Consider the following 18,789-nt stretch of genomic DNA (forward strand, 5'->3'; position numbering starts at 1 on the left):
AAAATGAGCTGCTGTTTTTGACTTTAGCCAAACTCTGTAATTTATTGGCCCCGACAAGCATGGGCCTTTTAGGGGATTGATCAGCTCGGTGTTTTGTGAATTGATGTTGCGGTCAAGGGGCGGTGCTCACATGATGCTGTGGAGCGGGCTGGCACAGGGGAGTAATGTGATCAGGGAATGCTCCTGTGTGCGTCTGCTCTGTTTAATACTCTTCAAGCTGTTTTCAGGGGAGAACGAAACAGCCATGTCACTTTGTTCACTTCAGCAGAGCAGGGACGCCATTTTCCCTCTTCCTGTGTAGCGTCACACCCCCCCAGTGTCTACCTCACCCATCTCTGCAGCAGCTAGCATCGTCTTTATCCAGTTATGTCAGGCTTATGAAAAAGATAAAAAGGGTCAACACTTTTCATTTTTTAAAGAAAACATGCAGGTTTAGAAGAAATGTTTTCTTTTAAGATGCAGTAAAACAAATAGAAAATATAGCCATTTAAAGCCAAAATTAAAATAAACATAACTCCCTTGCCATTGCTTAAAAAATTCATTTCATGTGCCTCCCTCTTTTTTACACCTCCCCCTCCCCTCTCAGACCCTTTAAATGTAAATAGTCAGTGGTAATCCTATTCTGAATTCATTATTTTTTAAACAATGCATATTTTAAAAATAACCGCAAAAAAAGGAGTGTCGATGGTTGTTTCAGTTAATGTATTTGCCTCAAAGTCATGGAAATTTATTTGTGAAATTGTGTATGAACCTTATGTGTCCATAGTATCAGCAGTGAAAAGAAAACCATTTAACACTCGAGTCAGTTAGCTGGTGCGATTTTCCCCGTTGACTTTAACTGAATGAGCAAGTAGGCCTTTTTCAAGGACGCTTTGACAGGACTCATTGGGAGGATCAAACCTATTGCCTGACCTTTCTGTCACAAGATGGCATCCCCCACCACCAGGCCACCCTGCAGAGGTTAATTTGCAACGCTCCTTGTAGCTGTGTCAGCCCGAGGCTATGTTTTTAAGAGCAATCTCATATGAAACCATTAAGGAAATTGCTTTTTTCTGGTACTCAAATTTAAGGAGGGTGGACAGCATGTACCTCCAATGATTATCTTGTGCAGAATATTTAAGGGATGATTGTAATCCTGATGAAAAGTCATTTTTAAAAAAATTCAAATGCTTCCTCTTCCGTTATCTTTCCATCAGACGCCCCTACAATTCAATAGGTCAGTGGTATTTTCTATTTTTATATCTCATTTCAGATTAGATTATCATATGTCCCCGTCTAAATCTGGCCGGACTGAGAGGAAATGAGCACCCTACAAAGATGTTCTTGTCCTTAGTGATCCAGCAGGGTTCTAATTTTGGCCCCCTGAAACCAGCAGCCGGTCGCTTCTATTAGATTATGGCTGAAGAGCAGATGAGACAGTAGGTGATGTATTATAGAGTATAATTGGAAAATTGCTCATGAACTTAGGAGCTCTTTGCTCCAGAATAGCCATGTGTCGGTCACCAACCAAAAGGGTCTTTTAATGCATTGCTGTTGATGGTCTAATGTTTGTTTCAAGTTGAGGAATGTCATGGGAAGAACGCTTTGTCTCTTTTAACTGCCTTGTTTGATGTTGAGGCTTCAGCTAAAACAGTCTCTGGTAATGACTTCAGGCACATGATTTAAAGGAGCAGTGTGTCAGATTTAGGGGATTTAGTGGCATCTAGTGGTGAGGATTGCATATTTTCCCGGTTAGAATTCTTTCTGCGTTTTTTGTTCAAGAGGTTTCTCTTTGGAACAGAATGATCAATAGTGGTTTCCTCCTCTTCAGAACAAATGGACCCATTAATCTAAACAAATAAAACATGGTTTCAAGGTATAAAGACTGATGGTTATCATACCATGTACATATGCTTATGTAAGATATTGGAAAAAAAATGCAGCTGGACTATTTTAGTTATTTTCAAAAGGGAGACTTTTAAACATATATAAAAAATAGTTTAAATGTTCTATTGTAGTACTAAAGTATTTGTTCAATCAAAAAAAAACCTGTGTTTTCATCCCTTTAAAGGTCCTTTGTACTAATAAAAACATAATAATTATGTTACATAGAATATCATCCTACCATGACACTGTAATATTTTCTGAGACAGTTATCGTATGGTGAAAATCTCATACCATGGCAACCCTACCTGTTAGGCATGTCATAGACGAACCACTAGTCCAGCGCCTCCTATATGTGCTCACTTATTTCTCAGATAACTTAATACCCATAAATTCAGGAGGTTTTTACCAGGAGCCGAATTATCTGCATAGGTCTCTTCCTCTCCAAAACAAAAAAAAAAAAAAACTGACCTGATTATTAAAACCAGTAAAACACTAAATAGAGCAGTTTCACATCTCAGATAAGTCTTTCTGCTATGCTGTTTAGCATTTCATAGTTGGTCCCTCAGCCCAGCACCTGCTTATGTGATCTGGCCCGTTTTTTTTCCCATTTTTTGAGATCCAGATAACAAGACGGTTTTTACAGGGAGCGGAATTATCTGCAAAACCGTGTTTAAAACTGGTAAAAGCACTGAATGAAGCCGTTTCACTTTAAAAATCACTGTTTTTCCGATACTGTTTGGCTCATTGCATAGGGGTTGCTAACTATGGTGGCCTATCTAGAGCCAGTGTTTGGTTTGGCCATTCTGGATTACTGTAGAAACATTACGGTGCAACATGGTGCACTCTATAGACATGGACCTGCTCTCTATAAAGACATAAAAGGCTCATTCTAAGGAAACACAATGACGATTATTTTCACGTGATTATAAACTAACGAAAACATACTTAATATTAGGGGTCAACCGATATTGGTTTTTCAGTGCCCATACTGATACTGATTATTAGTAATCAATGAGACCAGTAACCGATATCTGGAACTGATATGCATTTACAATAAAAATTACAATCTTTCTGTCAATGTTTAGAATTTAGAACATAACAAACTCTAACACAAAACTTTGTTTAAATGCCTTTAGCAAATGTTTAATCAAAACTACAAATGTTCAGCATCATAAACAGCTGGTTCCTTTTTTTAATATAGTCACTTACTTATTATATTATATTCAACCTCTGTTGACATGTACCCCTAAATCCTACACATAGAATCTTTAAAAAAATGTAGTGAGCCTTCATTTTACATGTGCCAGTCTGTCTCATATTTTGTACTTTTCTTTGTAAGATGTGAAATAAATCACTTCTCACTTTGGTTAATAAATATTGTACCACCTTAGAGTGAGTGTCACAGTACATTAGCCAGTGGAAGGAATATTACTAGGAGCACCTGAGGGGAAGTTTCAGTGTTTGTATTTTCTGCTCTTTTCTCTATTTCTGTATTGTGGACTGACTTGATGGAATTGCTTTCCAGTAGTAACATACATCATCAGACCCATTAGTGTCAGTGATGAGCCATGTAGGCTATTCCATCAGCAGGCCGGACCAGTCGTCTTTCTTCTCCTTCTGATTCTGACAGTCATGTGCGGCAGTTAATCAAAAATCATTTAGGGAACATGTTCACAAAAACATGTTCTTGTGCACACACCCACACACACCCACTCAGTGAAAATGAACATTAGATTACATTTTACTTTTGAAGTTTAGTTGTGTCCTCTGTAATCCAGTCATTAAGCCTGCATGTGTTTTTCCATGCAGCTCTCTACTCCAGCAGGCGGGGGGAGGAACTGTCTTTCTGCAACAAATCAATATATCTACCCACGTTAGTGGGCCCTAGTACTCACCGCACTGGATGAAAGCTTTTACAAAGCTTTTTGTGGAGAAAGGAGATGATGCCTAACCAGCCTAGGGAGAGTGGAATCGCTCAGCACAATGGTGTAATTGAGGATCATTGGGGGGAGTCCCTGCCTGTGTGGCTGTGGGCCTGGGCTTTTCACTGATGTCCACTGGCCTGGAGACCCCACAGCAGAGGCCTTTTCCCCCTCAGGCATGGACGTGACCTCATTCAGCTAACTGGGCTTCAGAATCTCCCCACCCTCCAAACCACACATGCAAACGCACATGCTCACACACCACATTTATGTGCTTTCTGTTTTTCACTGTAGCTGTGGTCCCTCTGTATGGTCTGCTCACATTATGACTCACAGGACATTGACCTCTTCTTAAAGGGCAGTTTGACCCATGATATGCTTTATAAAGGTCTGATAAAAGAAGAGGAGGAGGATGGAGGAGGATAAGTGAAATGCATGTACATCTGTGAAAAGGTTATGATTCAGTAGTTTATAAGTTTAAAGGTCCAGTGTGTTGGATTTAGGAGGATATGTTGGCAGATATGGAAAATTAAATAATAAGTATGTTTTCTTTAGTGTGGAATCACCTGAACATAATAACTGTTTTATTTTGGTTACCGTAGAATGAGCCGTTTATATCTACATAGGAAGCAGGTTCATGGAGTCCGCAATGTTGCACCACCATGTTTCAACAGTAGTCACTTGTGTTTTCATGTCTGCCACCGTAGTTAGCAGCCCCTCTCTGACGAGCCAAACAGCATTGATAAAACACTGATTTTTAATGCGAAACTGCTTTATTCATTGTTTTTACTGGTTTAAATCACTGGGTTTCTTTGTTTTTAAGGGGAGGAGACAATTGCAGATAACTTGTCTCCCAGTAAAGAAAAACTTTAAATTCCTGGATCTCAAATTAATATAGAAAAAATATTAGCACAAATTGCAGGTGCTGGGCTAGTGGCTTCCCAGCATCTGAGAAGCAGTGATTTGTAATTGGGAACTGCTTTATTTTGTGTTCTTACTAGTTTCAGTCACCTAGTCTGTTTGTTTTGGAGAGGAGACCTCTGTGGATAATCAGCCGCTGGTAAAAACCTTGTAAAGGGGGTAGTTCATTCAAAAAATGAAAATCTAGTCATTATCTACTCACCCTCATGCCGATGGTAAGTCTGATGAAGTTTTATTGACCACAACACACAGCGAAAAAGCATTACACTCATCTCCCAAACATTAAAGCCAATTGGGACCAGGATTCAAACGTTAAAAAGTAATCCAAGTGTCCCGATGCCCCGATGTGCCAAGTTGTTATGAAAAACTTCACTGGTGTCATGTTTTTAGCCTTGTTGTAGCCTGTGGCCTTTAGCTCCTGTTGTGGGGCTCACATTCATGTATGTACGCTTGCACGACACCACTAAGATCTCACAGTATCTGCACGCCAGTAGTTTGAAACAGTAGTTTAAAATCCAACAGAGGGACTTGTTGCTTTCTGCTACTCAAGAATTCTCTCTCTCTGTGTTGGGAAGGCTTCCAGTTAGCATGTTAACACTGGCATGCAGATACCGCAAGCTCTCGTTGGTCATAATTTCAAAAACAATGTCTAACATATGCTAATTATAACTCCTAAAGTGAGAAGGTTTAATATTTTCTTTATTTTTTATATGTATAAATTTAATATTTTTGGGTTCCAGACTGTTCTTCAGATTTTTTTGACATTATTTTGATGAAACAATTATTTGAAAATCAAGAAATAATCCATAAAAGGAATCCATAATTAAGATAATCAGTACTGGCATTCCTAATTTGAAATAGTTTAATGTCATTGTCCTTGTATAAATATACTCATGCAAAACCTTGCATTTACTGCACAGTGAAAGAGAGAGATACTAAACAGTAAGATGATTGGTGGAGTTTTTTTTCCTCCTCTCTCCCATCAGCAAGTGGTGTACGCAGCACCATGGGTCGATGGATCAGTGGGCCGCCCACTCTCTACTCCTACGGCTCAGTGTGAGCCTCCTCATCTTGGTCTCCTGCCTAATCTATTTGCAGCATCCCCTTCTCAGATATGTCTTTTTCTTTGTAGCCTTTCGATGCAGATATCAGAGATGTCATACAAAAAAAATAAGACTGTACGATCATGTTGCTCACACAATCCCGCTGAGCAAAACAATGCAACTCGATAAAATCAAACACAACACGCTGACCCTGGCCAGACAGGATAACTTGGATTATGTGCTGTTGAACTACTCATACCCTGCAGCCCCCAAAAAAGCAGAGGGATACTGTTTTCTCCTCCCTGGAGACAGATCCCTCTTCTCTATTGATCAGTGTGCAGACTGAAAGCTACTGAATACAAGACTCCATGCAAAGCAAGGTCATGTAAAGGCTTAAACCCTCAAATGAATTAGTCTCTGCCCTTTGACTTCAGTAATTTGACAACAAAAGGAAAATGTTATATGGATGATTATTTGGCTGATTGTTACTCTCTGTTACACAGAACATCCACTTTGCAAAAGCAGCTTTGAAATTCTGCAGACAAGCCTAAGATGGGTTTTTGGAAAGAAGCACATTATGGGTTAAACAATCAATAACTCTGATTTCTCCTGTCTGCAGATGGCAGGTTACACCATATGCCCCGTTCTGTTGGAGCAGATGTTACTGGTTCGATTACTCCTCTGTCCGGAGACCGCAAGTCCTCTGCCCCAATCCACTCCAGCCAGCCAGTCCTCTTCACCTTTGATGTGCCTGTGCGCCACTCACATCATGGCTCCCTGTCCAACAGCGCACCCCAGGACTACCTCCTCCTCCACCAGTGCATGAGCAGGAAGACAGAGAGTGCACGGTAAAGGTCATGACCCTCAGGCGTCCTGTGTCAGTTTCCTGTTATCCGTTAATGCAGGTCAACATACAGGTTTACGACGCTTCCTCAGTTTAGGAGCCCCTGAAGGGTTAGAACTACTGTTACGGGAGGAAAATCATCCAACTGCTTTGTGTGTATGTGTGAAAGGCAAATGTGAATGCTTTGCGGAAATATTGTAATGTACTTTAAAGTGCTCTGATTGAGGAAGTGCCATTTTTTTTACTCAAATTTAATTTGAGCTTCAGTGATTTATAGAATCATATTCACAATCAATTTTGTCCGCTTTTGAAGAAAAAAAAATTCAGCTATATCTATGCTTTTTATATATATTTTTAAAAATAGAATAGAAAATATAAGAAATTAAAATAATAATAATAATAAGAAGAATTAGAGTGTATAGTCGCATTTACACTGCCTGTTCAAGGCGAGTATATCACGCTATTATGCCGCCTTACCGTTCTGTATAGAATGCCTGATTGCAGAAAGGGGGAACAGACAGAGTGGTCTCGTCTCTGAGTTGGGAACGGTAAATAACTGTGATTGACATGTGCCTTTGTTATTATTTAGAAAGTGCTGCTGACGCAATGTTTTATGTCACGCTAGAGGCGGACGCTCATGTGTTTAATATCATGCCCGTCATATCTCCTTTGATTGCAGGATGCCACGCTGCAGTGTATAAACACGCAGGAGCGGAATGATGCTGCCATCGGTTGTTTCTGTGTAAAAGTGCAGGGGCAGTATAAAGGGGGGACTTTGTTGTAGCTGTATAGCATAATCCCTGTGTAAAAGCGACTTCTATGTGTGGCGGGACAACAACAACAGCAAACCTTCACGATTGTTTTTTTTTCAGTTTGTGTGTGTCCCTTTGTATCATTCTGTGTCCCCTCTCTCTCATTTCGGAGGTTTTTGCAGGTCCATGAACACAGCACTGGTGTAGTTCTCTATGATTTCTTTATTTTTTCCTTAGCAGCAGTTTATGACTTGCGGGACGGATCATTGATCTGTCAGTCTGGCCAGAGTTGATCAGACAAGAGAAGCAGCTGCGGCAACTGAATGCAAACTTATACACACAACAGAATGAACAGTTAAGCTTCACTTTTAATGAGCCTGATGTTCTGCTGCTCCGTTTGTGCCCAGACTACGCCCTGTGCTCTGAAAAGTGTGGTGTAATGAATATCCAAACAGTATATATATACACCAGTGGCGCTCTTTGTAGCAGCAGATGCTTTAATTGTGGCGGGCCACCATAAATAAATAATTGTGTGGGAAACCATGTAATTTCAGAAAATACTTCAGTTTGAAGCATGCAGTGGAATGAGTGTAAGTGTGTGCCTAAGGGAATAAGATTAGTTGGGAAGACAAGTTACATGCTTTATTCAGAATGTGTTGAAGAAATTAGATAACTTTATTGTATAAATATAACCATGGCATGGCAGAAGTACAGGTTTTTAATTATGATATTTAAGTAAATATTCTAAACTGAAAAGTAAGAAACAAGTAATAGATAATCTTAAAGAAATGTTTCTATGCTTATGGAAAGATAAGTCTAAATTCAGGAATCTTAAAAAAATCTATAAACAAGAAAAGGTTTATGTTATTTGTTGTTATTTTTTCTAAAAATTTAATTTGATTTAAAAAGATAAAATACTGCAGCTATAGATGGGGATGACATGGTTGGTGTATACAATTTTATTTTACAATATTAATAATTATTTGAAAATAAAATGCCTGTTTTGGGTTTATCCACTATGAAATAACATAAACATAAAAGTATTCAATCACAATACTGCACAAAACCTGTAAATTCAGTATTGCAACAATGCAGATTGGTGTTTAAACAATTAGGCAGTCAATTATTTAAACAGTGAAACGACAACATCTGCACAATGTGAACATGAGAATATTTGTTCACATACATAACTGAATGTATAAGGACATTCATACCTATCCTGGCTATAAGCTGAGCAGGAGAAAAAAGGGCCAAGTGTTTACGTTAAATCCACTGCTGAGTTTAGCATTAATATTCATCTCACCTCCTGCCGCCATCATGCCTGCTTCCAAGAATCAAAAGGCAGCTTTAATAATGATGCCATTCAGCAGATAGCCGACACAGTAGATGATCAATGAGGTTGAGGCTGCAATTCATCACTCCTATAGGTTCAGACATGCTCAGGGTAGAACTGCCCTCTCAGCCACACCATTTGCACATAAATCTGCTGTGTTGGAGCCTCTGTGAAACCCAGGAAATCAAACCTCACAATCCATCTCATCAGCTTTATGCAGATATTTCTGTCACTGCCTCACCAGCGTCTGCTCCGTGGGTCCACTAATTAAAACAGGCATCTGGTGGCAGGGTATGATTCACGTCCGAATCAAACTCCGCTGGTCTGATGACCAACACTATAAATTAATCTATGGAAAAAGCCCCCAGTGCTGGAAGGCAGAGTGATGAACAAAAGTATTGATTGATGATTGAAATCCTGAGGAGACAGAAGAAGAATTGATGAAACACAGCATGCCATCTGACATGAGAAAGAAATGGCAAAATGATATGCCAATGTTAATTGTTTTACTTTGATACATTATTCATTTTAAATTGTTACATTTATAATAAAGATTGAATATGAGCATTAGAAACCTGCAATGTAGCTAACACATTATGCAGAGCAGCTCAAGAGGGATTAGTATAGACATGAAGAACCGACTCATTGAGGATATCTTATCTTTGTAGTTGCCAACTAAGTCGGACCATTGCTCAGCTAACTGGCTTGAAATGTATAAGCTGTGGGGTTGCTCTAGTTGGCACTCAAGGTCAAGCCCTACAAAGGAGCCAGAATAAATGAGGCATGTCCCTAGGGTGTCTAACTGAGGCTGAGAAACTGTGGGAAAGTTAAAGCGTTCTCCCTCTTAACATGGATACCCTCTCCCTGTCAACATGTAGAAAACATGTAAACAAATCTGCTTTTCTTTTGTATTATTTTTCTTTGCTTGGAAGAACAATAATAGGTATACAAATCGCAGAGTAAACAAGAAGTCTTCCATTTTTCACCTATATTTTCCCCCTGTGCCCTCCCACCCAGTAACAGAAGTAGAATGAGCACTATCACACTGAAGACCACAGTTGTAACAACTCTAGAGTAGCTTTAGTTCCAAATTAACAATACACTACTCATATAAAATAAGGAAATAATAAACATCAAGGAGGCTCAGCTGTCACAACCAGGCAATGACGTCAGAGATTCAGTGTGGTCCAAAATCTAGTATCTAGTGGTGAAGACTACAGATTACAACCAGGTGAAACTTCTCCTGGGTAGAATTCCTTAACTGTTTATTGTTCAGCTGGTTTTTACCAGGAGCCAAATTATCCACAGAGGTCTCTTCCCCTCCAAAATAGTTGGACCAAGTGATTAAAACCGGTAAAAATACTGAATAAAACAGTCTCGCGTTACAAATCAGTGTTTCTCCAATGATGTTTGGTATATCTCAGACAGGCTGCTACCCCAGCACCAGCTAATGTGATCTTACCTTTTTCTCTGATAACTTGAGATCCAGATATCCAAGAGCTTTTCACTGGGAGCTGATTGTCTGCAGAGGTCTTCTCTTCTCTAAAACAAATGGACCTGGTTAGAACTGGTAAAAACACTGAATGAAGCAGTTACATGTAAAAAACAAAAAACAAAAACAAAACAACCCAAAAAACTGTTTTTGCAATGATCACATTGTAGAGGGGCTGCTTACTACAACCTTTAAGTCTTAAGGATTCTTAGCCATGTGTTCAGTAGTAGAACTCGTTTATTATTTGGAGACATAAAATGCCATAAAAAGACACAAACATAGTAATACTTTTATAACACCAAGCTTAGAAGGTTGATTCTGTCTAAGTGGGTAAAAATAAATTATTATTTAAAGTGGGGAGAGTGCTGAGGATGTGTGAGGGCCCATGCTTTTCTTAATTTGAGCACAAATTTTAATAGAGTTAACAGCTATTGTGTTGGAGTTAAAAGCTGTAGCAGCTAGAGCTGCATCACTTACTTAATTATTTGTTAACTATGAAGTTAACTGCCAGCTAATTTGATCCATCAATTGATAAATCGGTTTTAATAATTTTAAAGTAAAAAACAACTGTTAAAATTCTCTGATTCTCGTGTCTTTAACACAAAGATTTTCTGGGGGGTTTTCTTTGTTTTTTTCTGTGATATTATGAAAATAATCATCAAGTTAGTGGAGAACAAACCAGGGAACAAATAGAAAATTTAGTCGATTAAAGCTCCACTTTAACCCATAAATCTTTTTTTTTTTAGGGAAATGTTGAAAATAATAATTCGCTCAGTCATTGATGGCAAGGTGTGTTATTTCCTAAACCCTGCAGAGACCTAAAGAGCTAGTTTCCTCTGTAGTGCTACATTGCCATCCAGTGGCATTTGGGGTAATTACATTCAATTCCACACTTCTGTGTAAGGGATTTGTTGTCAACCATTTGCCATTGCTTGAGATGGAATTGCAATATGAGACAGATGTCTGTCTTCCAGGGAGCTTTAAGGCACTATAGGAAGTGGACACAATAAAGACTTAATGTTTGTGTTTATGTAATATATGTACATCTTTGTCCATGTTGCAGGAGTGCCAGTTTCTCCCAGGCCACACGGAGCAATCTGTTTGTGGGGAGCGACTCCGCGGTGCAGAAACTCTCCCATGGCTTCTCCCATTGTCTGAATGGTATGGGTGCTCAGTTGCACGGCTTCTACAGCTTGCCCAAACCAGGTAAACATCAGTTACCTGGGCATGATGACTCCCCCCAGGAGGCCTGTTACGTGCTGCCGAGGGGCTACAGCTCAGAGGCGCCGGCTCACAGTAGTCTGGGTGAGCCTGAGCTGGAGAACGAGGAGGTTTACACCTTCAAAACCCCCTGCAATGCCCTTGCTACCCTGCATAGCAACGAACGACCACCTGACAATTATGACCTTCCTACGCCACCTGGCTCCTTCTACCAGATCCCCCGGACATTTGATAAAAATCACAATGCCTTGACACCCTCAAGCTCTGAGTCCTCCTGTGCTCCGCCTCCCAGGCCCCCTAAACCTACCCAGGGGTCAGAGGGTCAGTGGGGGAGTCCGCAATCGGTAGGAAGCCAGAACGGAGAGGTGACGCCTGCAGTGTCGGTTATCCCACGCAGAAATACTCTTCCAGCTGTGGAGAACATCAGGCTGCACAGAGGTACACTCAGTGGAATAAGTGCTTGAACTGCTCCTGAACGCTGCTTGTTTCTTTAAATACAATCTCAGTTGACTCATACAGCACTTTTGAAATCGCACATCTAACCTGCTTCCTGTTTTTCAAACGCCAGTCTGACTCGATCAGTCTGTTCTCTTGTGGTATTGCAGTGACTTTGAGTTTCCTCTTCCTCCCTCTCCTCTCACTCTTTCCTCTATCTCTCATTTTTCCGTTTTAACACGAGCAGCTGAGCAGAAACAAATGGGGGCCAGTCTAGCAGACACTGTTCTGTTGAGACGTTAATGAAATTCAAGCCATACAGCCTGCTCCAGAATGCCTCGTTCCAGGCTGATAAGCAATATAAAAAAAAAAAAAAACTAAAAAAAACACTCAGACAATGCATGGCCTCTTATTATGCTGTGTGCTCTGTTTCGCCAAACCCATGCTTGGGGCTTGTATAGCCAGAGACAAAAATTGACCTGTGACCCTTGTTAGTGAGGCTACAGGCTGTTCACACACCTGTGCTGTAAAGACTAATTATAACCCAGTGAAGCATTTAATGAAATATCACTCATCTTCTGTTCATTTCATTGGAAACATGAGTTTTCACCTTGATATGTCACACGTTTTTCTTTAAATCCTCCTGTATTTGCATTGTGTTATTTCACTTGAGGAGCACTTTTTCCCTTTTAAAGTTTGTGGCAGTGGTAAATATTGATTTCTCCACTCGCCCCTCTCCACAGGCTCCTCCTTTGAAACCAACAACCATCACCGTCCCATCCATTTCAACAACTCAGGCCAGTCAGTGGAGTCTGTCAATGATGGGTTTAGCTCTTACCTGGTGAGTCACTCTCGCACTTTCATTGCACTCCCTCCTGAGACAGATGCTGTTAGTGCCAAATCATAACCTGATATAAAAAGAAAGATAGAAAAAATGCTTATCTACTATACTTTACTCCAATTGCAGTTTTCCTGCAATTTTGAGAGTTTAAGAGAGTCGTGTGCCTTCTGTCTCTTTGACACCAGAGAACCAAAGCACCGCTGACTCGATCAGACAGCGGCAACTCAGATGACAACTATGTTCCCATGAATCCTGGCTCCTCGCCGTTCCTCGCCCAGGCTGACAGTCCTAAGAATATCTACATCCCTATGAGCCCTGGGCCACATCACTTTGATTTCCCAGGATTCTCTGCAACGTTACCTGCCCGTAAGGGGAGCAGCGCCTCCCTGTGTCACCGGCCGGGCCGTCTCAGTGATGTCACACCACCACCCATCAACCGCAACCTCAAACCTAACAGGAAATGTGAGTTTGTTTTTGTTTTTCATGACAAGAATACAGGAGTCTGAATGTTTAAGTCAATCTGGCATGAGCTTAACCCCCTGCCAACTCCTTCCAGATGACAATCATCAGGGCTGTCAGTTGAATAATAAAAGTAAAATTATAAGGAAATATATCCAGTATCAAATATATACGCATACACACACACACACACACACACACACACACACACACATATATATAAGTAAAATAATAACTGTAAATACAAAGATGTATTAAAAACAGCAAAAAGAAACCTAAATAAATTAAAAGACTTACTTACTTATTTTGGACTATGGATGTGTTAGACATTTACTACCAATTATAAGAAAATAAGGGACAGGTATACTTCAGATTTCAGATTTTGTTCAGATTTTTTTTTAAGTGGGCTTATTGGGGGTACTTGTCCATAGTCAGTGTATTACAAACTGTAGATGTCAGCTGGCACGCCCCCAGTCTTGGGAAGCAGGTTGGTGTCCGATGCAGAAGCCAAGCGATGTACCTCTGTAAATGGGGCCCAGCTACAAAACATATTTTAGCCACCTAAAAAAAAGTTCCAATTAAAAACTTTAAAGTTACACAATAACAGAAAAAACTAACTGTTTGAGGCAGTGATAGATCAGCAGCTCCTGTTCTCAACAATGTTAAAACACTATTTTTCTCAATGGAGTCTGGGTTTGAAGAGAGCTACATAATGGCTTCATTTTCTTGTTGGAAATCACTGTCTGACGTTTAGGTAAAGCAGTGAAAATATTCTAAATACAGTAAGCACTTAAGTTGATATTGTCATTCTGCATGACAGAACTAAGCAATTAGCCAACAGACACACTATGTGCTACAATATGAAACTTAGCAGGCAAGAAACAGTTATGCACAAGATATAAGCATTAGCAAACAAGGAAGTAATAGACAACACGACATAAGCATTAGCAGACAGGACACAGTGAGCATTAAGACAATTTGACACCATTCATAAGAGATCCTTTTTCAACTGTGTTCTATTTTTGGAGATAGCACTCTTATTAAAGGGGTTAACATTGAGAACCCAGTATGATAGGTCCTGAGGAGAACTGGGATGAAATGTGAGTTTTTGCCAGCAAAGTTCTCACTGATCTAAAAGCATGCTTTTTTATCGCCATTTTTGGCCTCAGATCGGCTCTAAATCTTTATTGTTAATTGTTTTTACAAAGACAATGATTTTTGTTGATACTGTCTGCTCTTGTTTCCCACAGCGAAGCCAACACCTCTCGATTTGAAGAACAATGGGATCATTGATGAGCTGCCATTTAAGAGCCCAGTCACCATGTCCTGGACACGGCCCATGTGAGTCTCATATCAGTCATTCAAGCTAGGTTACACAAGGCCACTCACTCACTCACACGCACAGTTTGATGGTACAGATTGGTGCTGTATTTCGTTTCTACCGGAGGTGAGATGGTAGAAGCACTCACAGTCCCGTCTGCTTTGCTTCAGGGCTGCTATGAACTCCATGTCCTCACAGCACTGTCGACCAATCTCCACACAAAGCATCACCAGCACCGACTCTGCAGACAGTGAGGAGAATTATGTGGCTATGGTGAGTCCCAATAGCTGGAGGGGAGATCAGGAGAGCACATTGTGTTCTTTGTTTTAATGATCCACTTGTTTGCGTGCTACGCTTACTCACTGCACCCAGTGTGAGTGAAACCTCCCTCTTGTCCCCATTAGCAGAACCCAGCGTCTACCTCCCCAGCCGTGAGTGGTACCAGCAGCCCGGCCCCTAGGAAGTGTGGTAACGTGGACTACCTGGCACTGGACTTTCAGCCTGGGTCACCCAGCCCACACAGAAAAGTAAACACATTTTATAGACTTAATTTGTAGCAGCAGTTGTTTTGATTTCTAGCACAGTGCAGTCTAGAGATAAAAAAAAACACAGTAAGTTATGCTCCCATCAAAATTGAATATAATTACCACAGAGGTGACGTTTCAAGCCACATGCTCTTCATCAGACAAGTGAACAATGCAGACACTCACCTTTAAATACAACAACACCAGGTCACCTGACGGATCACCTGACAGGTCGCCTGGTACCCGGTAAGCTCCCATTCATGAGTACATAGACAAAAACATAAATAGATAACAACTTAGCAAAATATGCATAAGACATGATGACAAGAAAAAGTGATGAAATAGAAAAAATATGTATATACACATATACAGATAAATATACATATCTACACATGTACACATAGCCCTAGTATACAGTAATAGATTGTCACTAGAAAAATATGTAAATAGCACTAGTATCAGATAAAAACTTAGTGTAGTTATTTAAAGTAAATCAGAATAACCTGGATATTATGTGAAAAAAAATACATTTGTCACATAAATGACATTTAAAGTCAATCAGAGCAACCTGGATATCATGTGAAGAAACATCTTTTTGTCACATTAAATGATACTGAAAGTCAATCCGAATAACTGAATATCATGTGAAAAAAAACATCAGTTTATCACATAGTCAATCAGAATAACCTGCATATTGTGTATAAAATTATTCATGTTTAAAATAATGTTATTTATGTTTGTTTATTTATTTATTTATTTATTTATTTATTTATTTATTTATTTATTTATTTATTTATTTATTTATTTATTTGTTTGTTTTCATAAAAATGAAAAGGGGGGTGGGATTTGATAAGTATTCACTTCCTCCTACTCCATTTCAGACATGGAATACTTATGTTTGTTTACTGAATATGTCCAATAGGCATACTGGTGTTTTTTTGTTTGTTTGTTTTGTTTTTTGCTTATGTTTTTTTTTTCCTATTTTATTTAGCATGTTTGAAATAAATATCTAACTAAGTAACTGGGTGCAAAACGTGTTTGTCACTTTAAATTACATTAAAAGTCAATCAGAATAACCTGAGTATTGTGAAAAAAACATCAATTTTTCACATTAAATGACATGTTTATCATATTAAATGACATGTAAAGCCAATCAGAATATCATTCTAATGTAATCATGGGAGCATAATCTAGTGTGCAGACTTTGTTTTCTCTTCTCTTGTATTCTCCTTTGTCCAGCGCCTCGCCTTTTGTTGTCTGGATGTGCATGCCTTTGTGAACTTCTTGTACCATAGTGCAGTCTGCCTTCTGGCCAGAATCTGATTCCTGCTTTATTTATCAATCCTCAGCCTTCTACATCATCTGTGACGTCTGATGAGAAGGTGGACTATGTGCAAGTGGACAAGGAGAAGACCCAGGCGCTGCAAAGCACCATGCAGGAGTGGACCGATGTGCGGCAGTCTACTGAACCGGCCAAGGGGGTCAAGTCCTGACACTGACCTGTACGCTAAGAACCTTAAGTCAAGCATCTCCAGTATCATGTTTCTATCATTTCACTAAATACTGGCTGGGCTTGTTTAAGACTGAAATTTGGACAAAAAGCCATAATGTATGCCTGTTCTCTGTGATGATTTTTACTGCAATGCACTGCTAACCTGCAGGATATCAGGCCATACAGGTGAGGCGCCCTGCCAAAGCTCTTCATGCAGACTGTTAAGGACAGTTGATGTATAAAAATATCATCCTTACTCATTGATCCAACCTTTATAAATAACTTGTTTGATCAGAGCTGTCCCGCCCATCCCCCTCTGCAACATTTTGCATCTAGGAGGTAATTTACCCAATTGCAGCCATTTAAAAGAGTAGTGGAGGCTAACTGGTCGATAACCATATTAATAAACTGTAAGCTTACTGGTCTCAGGAATGCCAAGATGCACTCCAATTTTGGCATGCAGGCAGACTCTCCCTTTTCACTTCAATCTATCATTTGTGCTGAGTCTTGCAGAAGCAGTGAGGAGATTATTTTCACTGCGGGCAATCATTTCAGCTTAGCAGTGCATGTCTGGTAAGAGGAGGGGGAAGAAAATACAGCCTTACAAATACGAGAAGGCCCCGTGTCAGAAGCCCTAATGATAACCGCACATGGCTGTTTCCTCGGTTTCTATTCAGCGTGAGCCCGAACTGTATTTAAAAAGCTGTCAGGCTGGATGGCAGGCCAATTATTTCAATGCAGGTACAATGTCAGTAGCGTCCAAAATGTACAGTATGAAGAGAAGAAGAAGCGTCTTGTATCTTTGTAGATTTGACTTCAGTGGTCAATTTACTTCAGGTAATATTCTAATACATTTCACTGTAAACGTGCATTGACCAAGGAAATTACTGAACTGGAGGAAGTTAAAATAAAGCAGAAGGGAGTTCAGATATCCTCTCTATCTCTCTCTCTAGAGACCATAAATACAAGCTAAGTAGAAGGAAAATAGCATATTTATGTTTTATGGAACTCAACCATTCACTGATGTATGTCTTCGGTCTTTGATATGCCACAGCTGTGTCTCTGAAGAGTAATTGTTTCCTGTATGTAAATTATTAATAGAATGACATATTTGCGGCACATCTCGTTGACTGTTTGATGCACTTGTCTGAGACAAAAAAGTGCACCGCAGTAATGTAACGTTGTGCTTTTCTTTCAAACCTGCCGTGATGAAGATTTGCCAGTGATCACAGTCACTTAAAACGAGTTTAGGAAAGAATGTTTTCTTAATTTCCTTAACTCTTTTCATTGTTTAATTTGCCTTATATTTTCATTTCAGTTTTGACTGTAAATTTTTGCCTTGGAGAAATGTAATTATTCACAATATAATTCAAGTGAGAGCCATATTGTATTTAGGACAACTGAGTGATCAGTTTCTAGTTCAACTTAAGTCCAGTATTTCATTGTGGGCTGGAACCACTAAAGGGTGAATTTGATCTTTCTATGAATTGTGTGGCCATGCAGTGCTAGATGGTATTATTGGTTATTTCATTAAGATTTACCTCTTAATGTTTTTCTACCATTTTTACTGCTTTTTGTATTCTTTTTATCATTATTTTTTTTTATTGATACATGTACGCAAGTCATAAAGACAGAGTCAGGCTAAATTAAGCTAAGTTTGTTACAGCATGTATTCTTTTTTTAAATACCCAAATTTTATGATCTATACATGAAATGGGGAGGCTGACAGTTTGAGTTGCTCTGGCGAAGCCCTTCCCAGACAAACTGTGAGAGAGCCAGAGGAAAGCAAAGACTGAAGAAAAGCCTGTCTCCTTGTCAGTCTCTGAAGTGAAATGGATATGTAATTTATTATCTAGAGATACCCGTCGTAAACAGAAGAGCTGTGTATGTGTTGTGGTAGATTGTGAGTTGTAGTATGTTTAATGACAGCCTGACTGGGCGAGATTGAAAACACTGCTCAGATCTACTGTCAGACTGTCACTGGGTTGACGTACTGTACTAGTAGAGAACATTTTTTTAACCACTGTTACTGCTACTACTGTAAAGCATTTGCAGATTGCTTGTGTGTTAATTTATTAATTTATTGTGCATTTTGCAGATGATAATTGTAAAAAAGAAAAAAAACAACCAAACAAGGAAATCTTCTCCCTACTAACATTGATGTATGCAAACTGTCTTGATTTTGTGAAGCAATATGACAAACGATGCCAGTGTGATGGTAATGTGGTACAGTTCATTTGGGATGCAAAAGAACACAATACTTTGTTCTCCCTGTATTGTGGTAGACTTAAACTGTGGACTTAGAATAAATCAAGAAGTGAAA

The 18,789-nt window shown here is 39.5% G+C and overlaps 1 protein-coding gene across 2 annotated transcripts in view; it reads left to right on the forward strand.

Annotated features, from left to right (window-relative positions):
• The window catches only part of gab2 (GRB2-associated binding protein 2), a 54,401-nt gene extending 35,612 nt beyond the window's left edge, over positions 1–18,789 (forward strand). The window contains exons 3-10 of one of the 2 annotated variants that reach the window (XM_042486699.2): positions 6,372–6,600; positions 11,237–11,832; positions 12,573–12,670; positions 12,856–13,132; positions 14,380–14,470; positions 14,621–14,723; positions 14,855–14,977; positions 16,324–18,789. In XM_042486699.2, coding sequence (XP_042342633.1) covers positions 6,372–6,600; positions 11,237–11,832; positions 12,573–12,670; positions 12,856–13,132; positions 14,380–14,470; positions 14,621–14,723; positions 14,855–14,977; positions 16,324–16,467 — 1,661 coding nt within the window. In that variant the 3' untranslated portion in view covers positions 16,468–18,789. The remainder of the gene's footprint in view (positions 1–6,371; positions 6,601–11,236; positions 11,833–12,572; positions 12,671–12,855; positions 13,133–14,379; positions 14,471–14,620; positions 14,724–14,854; positions 14,978–16,323) is intronic. The other variant, XM_042486700.2, reaches the window with a different exon arrangement.

This window comes from Plectropomus leopardus, chromosome 6 (assembly GCF_026936395.1).
Source record: "Plectropomus leopardus strain MGB_pleo_1.0 chromosome 6, ASM2693639v1, whole genome shotgun sequence".
Classification (NCBI taxonomy): domain Eukaryota; kingdom Metazoa; phylum Chordata; class Actinopteri; order Perciformes; family Serranidae; genus Plectropomus; species Plectropomus leopardus.